The sequence below is a fragment of the Microtus ochrogaster genome, chromosome 7 (genome assembly GCF_000317375.1).
Source record: "Microtus ochrogaster isolate Prairie Vole_2 chromosome 7, MicOch1.0, whole genome shotgun sequence".
NCBI lineage: Eukaryota > Metazoa > Chordata > Mammalia > Rodentia > Cricetidae > Microtus > Microtus ochrogaster.
This window is the reverse complement of record NC_022014.1, coordinates 46607686-46618744: the sequence shown is the minus strand read 5'-3', so window position 1 is coordinate 46618744 and position 11059 is coordinate 46607686. Positions and strand designations below refer to the sequence as shown.

General features: G+C 41.5%; 2 protein-coding genes across 2 annotated transcripts in view; both read left to right on the top strand.

The window, feature by feature from the left end:
- Positions 1-113, top strand: part of LOC101989365 (S-phase kinase-associated protein 1-like) — a 10419-nt gene extending 10306 nt beyond the window's left edge. The window contains exon 5 of the mRNA XM_013347066.2: positions 11-113. Within this exon, the coding sequence (XP_013202520.1) occupies positions 11-113 (103 nt within the window). The remainder of the gene's footprint in view (positions 1-10) is intronic.
- Positions 114-3481: 3368 nt separating this feature from the next.
- LOC101989078 (S-phase kinase-associated protein 1) lies at positions 3482-10007 on the top strand. The gene is made up of 3 exons (XM_026780098.1): positions 3482-3578; positions 7539-7612; positions 9822-10007. The coding sequence occupies exons 1-3, from the start codon at positions 3482-3484 to the stop codon at positions 9990-9992; spliced, it is 342 nt and encodes a 113-aa protein (XP_026635899.1). The 3' UTR covers positions 9993-10007.
- The last annotated feature ends 1052 nt before the right edge of the window (positions 10008-11059 follow it).

Sequence of the window (11059 nt, the reverse complement as noted above, 5' to 3'; positions counted from 1 at the left end):
CCTGGCGTAGCCTGAGGCGCCGTGGGGCCCGTTGCCGACCCCGGACCGCCGAGAGCGCGAGTCGACCGGGGCAGGGCCGCGCGGCCTCTCGGCGCTCGCCCGAGGAGTCGTAGCAGAGCCCTGTGACGAGCCTGCTCCTCTGAGGGCGGCGCCGGTTGGACCCGAACGTGGCTGCAAGGCCCAGGCTTCGGCCCGGGCCTGCCTCAGCGACAGGCTTGCTGCCCCGCGCTCCAGGGCGGGTGGCGGCGGGGCTGGGGGGGGGGTCCCTGGCCGCCCCAGGTGGTGGGGGTCGTTGCTAGTCGGCTCGATTTGGGGCTCCCTCTCTTCCTTCCGTATCTGGCGCTCCTAGCTCCCTATGGGTCTTGCCTGTTGTACCGCCGAAGCTGCAGGTCCAGACGGGTTAGTTCTTTGCCTTGCTTTGTCGCGTCCTGCTGTCTCTGAACTCACTACTGTCCTAGCCGACCCCGTCGTCTGAGGTGTGTGACTTTTTAGGAGCCCGTGACCCTAAACGGGAGGCGCCTGGGTTTTTTAAGGGCTAGCCTGACACCTGCCCCTTGGTTCACTTTTAATGGAGTCCGCTGGTTCGGGTTGGGGACTGGTCGTTTTTCTTCAAAATGTCACAGTAGAATGTGCCTGTGCCATAGAACAGTGCAGTCCCTTCCTCCTGCAGACTAGTAAGGTGTCAGAATTTCGAGTCACTTAAAACAGGTTTGTTTTTGTTTAAAGTTTAGGTTTAGTAGAATTTTCTAGGTGGTTTAATTTCCAAGTCCAGGAGCTCAAAGTACTGAAGGGTGTTTTTGTTTTTTTTTTTTTTTTGAAAGCATGTCAAATCGAAATCTCATACATTATTACTTAAAAATTTTGCACTTAATTCCAACACAGCACCGAAAGTTAAGTCTAGGATTACAGAGTGCATTGAATTACAGATTAACCGATTGCTTCCCTGTCATTTAATAAGATCCTGGCTCCCGTACAAGCAACCTAATACCTGAATTCGACTATGACTAAGCACATCTTTATTTATTGTGGATTATTTCAAGGAAATATGGAATGATGTTACTTTTAAAGTAATTCTGTCAACTACGTAGACTTGTTCTGGAGTGTGCATTCCAGTGCTGGGTACTAGGAAAGAACATGTTTTGCTATTAAAAACTAGCCTCCCTTTATTGTTAACTTTACTGTTGCCTTATCATAGGGGAGGTGTGCTGCTCTGGGCTTCTCTGTTCTGCATTATTGGCAAGCACTAAATACCATGGAGAAGCAGACATGTTCCTGAGTTGAAAAGTGAAATCTGAGTCTCTCCAACCAGGGATGAGTGAGAGCTGGGTATTTCAGTGAATGATTGGAGAACGGGATTTAGCGCCCCCAGCCCATCCCCAGCTTGTTTGCTTGAGGGATGGTGGGGACAAATGTTGTGAAAGCTGAATGAATATTTTAAGGGATTAGAGTCTTAAGTGTTTGACTCTAAAAGGGGTGCAATAATTACTTTATATGCCAAACCCTATATTTTGTGAAAATTCACATTGTTTCTTAATACAGCCCAGATCAGAAAGCTTCAGCGGTACCTTGAGTTAATAGATAGTAATAACACTGAAGAATCGTGTTTACTTCACAATCACAGACCTTAAAGAGTTGCCTGTGAGTTAGGTGTGGTGCATACCTTTAGTCTCTGTAGTGGAGGCAGAAACAGGTGGGAGTTTAGGACAGAAGAACCCTGTCTCAAAAAACAACCAAAAAAAAAAAAAAGCTGCCTGTGAGTTTAAAGAGGTCTTTAATTAATCCTCCTCTTTTGGAAGAATGAGGGAAGAGATCTGAAGATAAGAAATTACAATTACAGGCTTAGAGCTTTTAGTTTTAGTTTTGTTTGCTTTTGACTTTCCCTCAAATTCAAGTCATGTTAGTTTTATGTTAGTTTTAGTTTGCTTAATTTTTTTATATATGAAGTTATATTTTTCCTAATGGCTCATATTTTATCTGAATTGAGTTTATGGCTGTTGAGTTCAGTTTTTGAGACAGGGTCTCATGAAACCCACACCAGCCTCATACTTCTTTCTATTTGTCAAGAAGATGGCCTAGAACTCCTGATCCTCCTCCTTGCCTAAAGGCTGGGATTATGATATGTGCTTATATGCACTGGCTCATCTTTTGGCCAGGTGGAGAGGACAGTGTTAGGTGGTGGTTACACTACTGAGCTGTAACCCCCGCCTCTTTGCTATTTTATTTTGAGTTCCCACAGGCTGGCTTGAACTTTGTATGTAATCCCAGCAGCCCTTGAATTTATGATCCCCCTGGCCTCAGCCTTCCAAAACTTGGGTATTATGGGACTGATTTCTCTAATCCTGGCTGTTGTGGAACTCACTCTTATAGATCAGGCTGGCCTTGAACTCAGAGACCCTCCTGTCTCTTCCTCCCTAGTGCTGAGATTAAAGACAAACACTTTTAATTTTTTGAGACAGGTTCTCATCTAGCCCAGACTGGACTTGAACTTGACTCTGTACCTTGCTTCTCAAGTACTGAGTTTATAGGCATATGCTCCCATGACTTAAATGCATTTTCTTGTTTTTGCTTTGTTTTTTGAGACAAAGTCTTTCTGTGTAGCCCTGGCTACATTTAGACCTGACTGGCTTTGTACTCACAGAAATCTGCCTGTCCGCCTCTCCCTCTTGACTTAGAAAGGCATGTGCCACCACACTTGACTTAAAATACATTTTTGAAACAGATTTTTTTATTGTAGGGATTTAGTCAGAGTATCTCAAACTTGGACACCTGAACAGTAAGTAGGTAATGAAAAATTAAAAAGGACTCTTCTAAATTTAAGCTCTTTGTGGGCTTTAGGGATCGTATTGACATCTGCTTATATGTCTTTTATTTTCTTGTGTGTACTCTTGTGTTTGTTTATCTAAGTGTGCATACTCTATTCTACTCTTTGGAGTAGTTGTTTTTCACTGGTAGGGTTTCACTGTAAGAAATTTACTTTTATTTGATAGCTTTGTTTACTTTGGACTGACGTCACTCAATCCAAAGGTGGTTGCTGTGGCAGTTAATTTTTCATATTGAATGATTACTCAGTGGGGAGCATACATGAGGAACATGGAAAGCATATATCTTAATTGTGAGGGGTTAGCAAATGGCTCAGCTGCCAAGCATGATGACCTCAGCTTGATCCCTGGAATCCACATAGGGGAAAGAGCGAACTACCTCCTGCAAGTTCTGACCTCCACATGTGTGCTGAGATTTATGCACACCCACACATATTCTAAAGTAAATGGCAAATAGAGATAGCTCTTAATACCAGTTGTAAATTCAGAACTACCTTTAAGTGGACCTGTAAGGCTGTTTAAAAGAGCTGTACTTGGGAGTTTTTTGTTTTGTTTGTGAAGAACTTAGAACTGTACAATAGCTCTTTAAGTTACTGCTTCCTGACAGACTAGTTGATGAAACATCTTATAGAATTAATAATTATTCAATGTACTTTCTTTAGATGCCTTCGATAAAGTTGCAGAGTTCTGATGGAGAGATATTTGAAGTTGATGTAGAAATTGCCAAACAATCTGTGACTATCAAGACCATGCTGGAAGGTAACTTTATGAAATCTTGGAGGCGGGGGTGGGGGGGTGGGGGGTTGTAACCTCCAAGTATTAGGTTTACTTGAGCTAGTCTGTTACAAGCTTGAGAGTGAGAAGGGTGGTTTCCTTTCTGCATTGTATGAATAATGAAACCATAAACTATTAAAGTGGGTTTTTTTGTTTGTTTTTTTTTTGTTTTTCCCCTTTTTTAAGATTGCTAGGCATGGTGGCTCACACCTTTAATTCCAGCACTTAGCAGAGGCAGGGGGATATATGAGTTTCAGGCCAGCTAAGACTATATAGTGTGACCCATAAACACACACAAAAAAATTATTGTGTGTGTAGGCATGCCATGTTATGCCAGATAATGTATTTCAGGAGTCAGTTTCCTTTTGCTCCGCTACTCCACCTTGTTGGGGTTTGTTGTTGTGTTTTTGCTTTTTGTCTTAAGAGAGGGTCTGTATAACCCTGGCTGTCCTAGAACTCCCTGTAGACCAGGTTGGCCTTGAATTCAGGGATATCTACCTGTCTTTGCTTCCCATTGTGCTGAAATTAAAGGTGTACACTATTCTACCTGGCTATATTGCTTTTTAAGGTTTTATTGTGAATTATGTGTGTGTTTAGATATATGCACGTGCTTGCAAGTGCCAGAGGCATTGGATTTGTCTGGAGCTGGAGTATATGGGTGCTTGTGAGCTGCCCAATATGGTGCCAGGAACTGAAGTGGGTCTGCTGCAGTACATACTCTTGACCACTAAGCCATCTTTCCAGTCCCACTCTCTTGAGGCTGGGTCTCTCATTTCTGCCTCTGCAGTACACAGATTACATATACAAACAAGCCTTTACATCCAGTGGTCGTCCGTTTGTCCATGTCCTTTTCTTCCTTCCCCCCAAAGACAGGGCTTCTCTGTGTAACAGTTCTGGCTGTCCTGGAACTACTTTGTAGACCAGGCTGGCCTCGAACTACCTGTAACTGCTATCCCAGACCATTTAGCACCCTCTCTGACCGCTAGACACCAGATATGCAAGTGGTGCACAAACATATGCAGACAAACTCCCATCCACATAAAACAACAACAAAAATCCAGTTTTTTGTTTGTTTCTGTTTTTTGAGACAGGGTTTTTCTATGTAATATCTCTGGCTATCCTGGAACTTGCTTTGTAGACTAGACTGGCCTCGAACTCACAGATCTGCCTGACTCAGTTTCCCAAGTGCTGAGATTAAAGGTGTGAGCTACCACTACCCAGCCAAATTACAGTTTTTAGTAGCTGTTTGTCTAGGTGGGATAGGATTGTAATACCATAACTGGTGAAGATGTAAATGAATTTGAGAGGATTAGAGATAAAAATGACTTTGAACTAGAATTGTGTTGGGAGATTCTTTCAAGGGAAGAGGGAACATTTCTAGGTGACTGGAATGCTTGCTGGGTTGTATAACTAATAGAGGTAGGGGTTTTTCTTTTCCTTACAGTATAGGGACCTGAACCCAAGGCTTTGTGCACAATTAGACAAGTTCACCTGAGGTAGAGAACTCGTAATACTGATTGCACGGGGAATGTCTTCTTTGTGAGTGACTTTTTAAAACTGTGAACATATTCTCTTTGGTAATTGGTACATGTCATGTGGCACCTGAAGTCCAATATTCTGGTAACAAACATTGTAGGTCCTTTCTTTTTTGTTTTTTCAAAACAGGGTTTCTCTGTTTAAAAGTCCTAGCTGTCCTGGAACTTGCTCTGTAGACCATGCTGGCCTCGAACTCACTGAGATCCACCTGCTTCTGCCTCCTGAGTACTGGGATTAAAGGCGTGTACTGCCACCACCACCGGGCATGATCCTTCCTATTAAGTGAGTAAACCCCTTGATATGTCCTGTAGTCATGGTTTATCAAGTTACCTGCTGATTGAGGGAGTATGGAATGGTCCCAATACAGAGAAAGTGATTCAGGTGTCTTATAAAGGTAGGTGAATAACCGACAGCAAACTTGCTTCCTGAATACTTGTTTTGGCAATGGAAGTATTCACTTCATCTTAGCGGTTGTTTGATGTGCTCATCTGTCCTATCCTGCTTCAGAGAAGCATTTGCCAATTTTAAGAGCTTTAGTTGTCTAAGCTTTGCTCTCAGAAGTAAGTAGACTGATAGATAGCAGTAGTTAAAGGAGTCTTTTCCTCTGTATTTGTGGGCTCAAAGCAGCATGGTTTCATAGGAAGTACCTGCAGCTTATAGGATTCTAGCCTCCTGAGGTCTGGAGTTCTTTGGATTTGGCTTCTTACTGATTTTGTTTTGTATATACAGTGTTTCTGGTTGGTTCCATGTGACTTAAGAACAAAATGAAACTCTTAAACTCAGGGTAATTAGAAGTGAAAATCTTGGTATGTTTACGTTTGGATTGACTTATTTGTCTAAGATAATGGTATCACATACTATTATCTGACAGGTACCGGCCAGAAGTCCCTGAAACTAAATAGCTTAAAGGAATGTATTTTGCTACTTTCATATAAAGTCTTAAAAACACTGCTAAATACTAGAGAAGCATTATTAGTACTTAAGCCTTCTTCTAAATAGCTTTGTATTTAAATAAAGGTAATATTTTATGTTGTCTGCATTATCAGTATATGTTACATAAAGAAAGATTTTACCCTGTAGATTCTCTTAACAGTGTTGGGGGGGTTATATATGAACTTGAAGCTTTTTGTTTTGTTTATGTCTTTGTTTTCTCTAAGGCGGGAAGGGGTGAAAGACAAGTATTGGAGTTACTGGGAGAGAGATGACCTGCTCTTTACCACTCCATTGAAACTTGTTATAAAGGACCTTAGTGAGTGCCTTGTGCTCAAGTGCAGTGTCTGTTTTGGTTTTCATCTAGATTTGCAGTACCTACGGGTTGACCTAAGTTTTTTGCCTGCATGTATTTATATACACCCTGTGCATGCAGTCCCTCCAGAGGCCAGGCGAAAACATCAGATTCTTCTTGGAGTTACAGATTGTTGTGTAAATTGATGGAGAGGGGAAACCCTGTAACGTTTATTGCAGTTGTGTAGTAGCTGAGGACTATGGCAAAGACTCTTAGGCCAAGGATATCCCCCCAAAAGTACTCCAAATATAAGAAACAAGCAAATAAAAAAATTGAGTCATATTTAAAAAAAGAGAATGGGATTCAGCTTTTCTAGATGTTCCTTAGTTATTCATACTTCATTAAATCACTGACAGGTGTGTGCCCCATGCCCATCCATACTAGAGTTTTAGGTCTACTTGGCACAAGCTGCAGTAAAATTGAGGAAATGCTTCCACCAGATTGACCTGTGAGTGTGTGTATGGGGGTGTGGGGAGTGTTCCTGATTAATGATTGTTGTGGATTTGTCTCACCCCTAGGTGGTGGTCCTGAGTTGTAAAAAAAAGCTGGCTGAACCAGCACTTGGGAGGCAGAGGCAGGTGAATTTCTGTTGAGTTCGAGCCAGCCTGGTCTATAGAACAAGTTCCAGGACACAAAGGGAAACTCCATCTTGAAAAAAAAATAAAAAAAGAAAGAAAAAAAGCAAAACAAAACAAAAGCTGGGGCTGGGGAGATGGCTCAGCGGTTAAGAGCACTGGTTGCTCTTCCAGAGGACCCAGGTTCAATTCCCAGTACCCACATGGCAGCTCACAACTGTCTCTAACTCCAAGATCTGACACCCTCACACAGACATAAATGTAGGCAAAACACCAATGTACATGAGAATAAATAAATTATTTTAAAAAAAAGATTAAAAAAAAAAAACAAAAGCTGGCTGAGCAAGGCAGAGGAGCAAGCCAGTGGCTTCTGCTTCAGTTCCTGCCTCCAGGTTCCTGCCTACTTTTTGACGGGCTGTTACCTAGAAGTATAAGATGCAATAAATTCTCTCCAACTTGCTTTTGGTGTTTTATCACACTAGAAGTCCTGACTAAGTATGTTGTTAAGGAGTTGGGAAATAATGGCTTCTCTCTTGCTGGTTTTCTTAGATTTGGGAATGGATGATGAGGGAGATGATGATCCTGTTCCTTTACCAAATGTTAATGCAGCAATTCTAAAAAAGGTAAGTGGTTATTTTGTTTTTGTTTTTCTTGTTTTGTTGTTGGGTATTGAATTTAGGGTCTCAAACGTGTTCTGATACTGAGCTACACACCCAGCGCAGGTAAGTTTTGTTTTGCTTTGTTTTTCAAAACAGGGTTTCTCAGTAGCTATGAAGCCAGTCCTGGAACTAGCTCTGTAGACAAGACTGGCCTTGAACTCACAGAAATCTGCTTGCTGTTGTCTCTCTAGTGCTTGTTTTATTTCTTTGGTTTGTGTTTGTTTTGTTGTTGGTTTTTGAGACAGGGTTTCTCTGTGTAGCCCTGTGTGTCCTGGAACTCACTTTGTAGACCAGATTGGCCTAGAACTCAGATAGCTCTGCTTGCCTCTGTCTCTTGAATGTTGGGATTAAAGGCTTATGCCACCACTGCCAAACTTGGTTTGGCTTTTCTTTTTGTTGTTGTTGGTTGTTTTTTTGTTGGTTTTCTTTTGTTTTGTTTTTTTGAAACAGGGTTTCTCAGTAGCTATGGAGCCAGTCCTGGAACTAGCTCTGTAGACCAGGCTGGCTTCGAACTCACAGAGATCTGTCTGCCTCTGCCTCCCAAGTGCTGGAATTAAAGGCGTGCGCCACCACCGCCTGGCTTGGTTTGATTTTTTAAGATGGGGTCTTGGTTGATAGCTCAGACTGGCCTTCAACTTGGAAGTAATCCTGCTGCCTTGTGGGTGCTAGAATTGCAGGCATGTGCCACCATACCTTTAATGAACTTAACTTTTAGTCTTTCCGTTGTTTCTTTGTGTAAATGAATAAATTTGTTTTTGTTTGTGTATGGTATGTGTACACATGTGTTTTGAATATCTACCTGAAGCCAGAGGAGCACATCAGATTTCCTGATATATGACTCTTATCTCCTGAATCTAGAGCTAGACTGGTAACAAACAAGCTTCCCTCCCCATCCCACATACCACAAGCTCTAGGGATTGCAAGTGCATGTTGTCTCAACTTTTTTATATAGATGCTAAGGATTCAAAATTGGGTCCTTAATGCTTGTTCAGCAAACACTCAAGACAGGGTTTCTCTGTAGCTTTGGAGCCTGTCCCCGAACTAGCTTTTATAGGTTGGCCTCAAACTCGCAGAGCTCCACTTGCCTCTGCCTCCCGAGTGCTGGGATTAAATGCGTGTGCTCAGCTTCAGCAAGCACTCTAGGGCTGAACTGTCTGCCCAGCCCTGCATTTTATTTTATATATGTATATGTATATAGGTGTCGTGCCTTCCTTTGTGTGCCTGGTGCCTGAGGAGGCCAGAAGAGGGCATCAAACCTCCTGGAACTAGAGTTACAGGTGGTTGTGGGTTATCATGTGAGTGCTGGGAATTGAGCCCATGTCCTGTGGAATAGCAGCAAGATGCTCTTAACTACTGAGTACTCTCTCCAGCCTCTCTGATTTTTATTTATATATGCGTACAAGTGTTTTGTTAAGTGTGCCGTCTGCATTCAGTTGTCTGCAGAGGCCAGAAGACAGAAAATACAGGCAGTTGTGAGCTTCCCATTGAGTGCTGGGTACTGAACTTAGGTCTTCTGTAAGAATAGCAAATGCTCTTAATCTCGGAGTCATCTCTCCAGCCTCTTGGTTTGTGGGGAGTTTATTGTTTTTATGTTTTTGAGACAAGCCTTGCTATCTCAGGCTGCCCTGGAACTCAGACTCCTGCTTTTTTTTTTCCAACTGTTTATTAAATTATAAGTATGCCTCAAAACACATGGCCCCTCTACCATTTTTTGTTTGTTTTTAACAGGATCAGGTGTAATGCTATGAATGATTTGGTTACATCTAATAAGATCTTTCATCCTTAAAAGTTAAAAAGATTATTTAAGCTTCATTTTTTTCTTTTGAGCTTGACTGTCAGAGGATGTGGGGTGGGTAGTGGGAGGATCAGGAGGACAAGGTAATTGGTGCAACTAACCAGTTTAGGGCCAGCAAGATAACTTAATGGGTAATGCCTCTTCCTGCCAAGCTTGATGGTCTGAGTTTGGTCTGTGAATCCACATGGTGGAAGTAAAGGCTCAGTTGTCCAACCTTCTGTGTGTGTGTTTGCAATAAGCAAACTTTGTTTTTAAAAGTTGACTCTAACTTTTTGTTAGATCACCCTTTAGTTAGTTCTTTACCCAGTGTAGGATTGATGTTCCCAGCATTAAACTGAAAGTCTTGTAACAGATTGTCAGAAGAATTTGTTGTTGTAGGTCATTCAGTGGTGCACCCATCACAAGGATGACCCTCCTCCTCCTGAGGATGATGAGAACAAAGAAAAGCGGACAGATGATATTCCTGTTTGGGACCAAGAATTCCTGAAAGTTGACCAAGGAACACTTTTCGAACTTATTCTGGTATGTTACTGGTATATAATAAGGTAGTTCTGTTGCAGAGCCTTTACCCCTTAAGGGTTAAATTTGCTAGGTGCATTGATCCTCAACTGTGGATAGTCTCTGGACTCATGCAATGTTACATATTAGTAGTTACATTAAATTTAAACGGTCCAAGCACTTTTGAGAGGTAGAAATGTCAGGTCAGATAAGTAAAACTTTTGCTGTGTCAAACTCACTTTAAGTAAACAGGCACAATTAGAATTAAAGATGAAAAAGAGTATGCTAATACAATTCAAAAGAAAGCTAGAATGGTTATATTTTGGAGCTAAAGAGGGCTGTTTCATAATGATAAAGGGATTGATTCGTTAAGAGTATATAGTTATAAACACCTACCTGGAAGCAGATCTTCAAAAAGTGGAAAAAGTAAAACACAAAGGTCAAAACACAGTTGTTCAGTCATAGAAATTTCGTTACTATTTCTCAGTAATTATGATAAGTGGACAGAAAACCAGTTCAGAAACACTGTTGAACAACTTGTCTTAATTGGCATGTAGGCTCTTATATTTAATAACAGCCATATAAATTCTGGTCAAGATAGACCAAGTTGTGGGCCATAAAAGGCTCAGATTTAAAAGTATTCAAGTAATACAAAGTATCTTATCTGACCTCAGTGATAGAAACATAAAAAATGTCTAAAGCTGGGTATGGTGGTGCATACCTTTAATCCCAGACAAAATACAGAAGGTAGAGGCAGATTGAGCTCTGAGTTTGAGGTCAGCCTGGTCTACATAGCAAGTTTTAGGACATTTAGGGATATATAGTGAGACTTTGTCTCCAAATAAAATCTGGAAAAAAATTACAAATATTTGAAAATGCAGTAATTTCCTAGTTATTTATAAGCTAAAGAATAATTTTTTTTAAAGATTTATTTATTTATTAAGCACACAATGCTGGCAAGGAAGGCACCAGGTCTCATTACAGATGGTTGTGAGCCATCATGTGGTCGCTGGGAATTGAACTCGGGACCTCCAGAAGAACAGCCAGTGCTCTTACCCTCTGAGCCATCTCTCCAGCCCCTAAAGAATAATTTTTTAATTAGTATTCTTTTTTTTTTT

What these genes read in the sequence shown, in the direction of transcription:
- LOC101989078 (XM_026780098.1), top strand. Translation starts at nt 3,482, where the DNA reads ATGCCTTCGATAAAGTTGCAGAGTTCTGATGGAGAGATATTTGAAGTT. An exon ending in TATCAAGACCATGCTGGAAG is followed by an intron (nt 3,579 to 7,538) that starts GTAACTTTATGA and finishes TGGTTTTCTTAG; the next exon opens with ATTTGGGAATGGATGATGAG. An exon ending in ATGCAGCAATTCTAAAAAAG is followed by an intron (nt 7,613 to 9,821) that starts GTAAGTGGTTAT and finishes TTGTTGTTGTAG; the next exon opens with GTCATTCAGTGGTGCACCCA.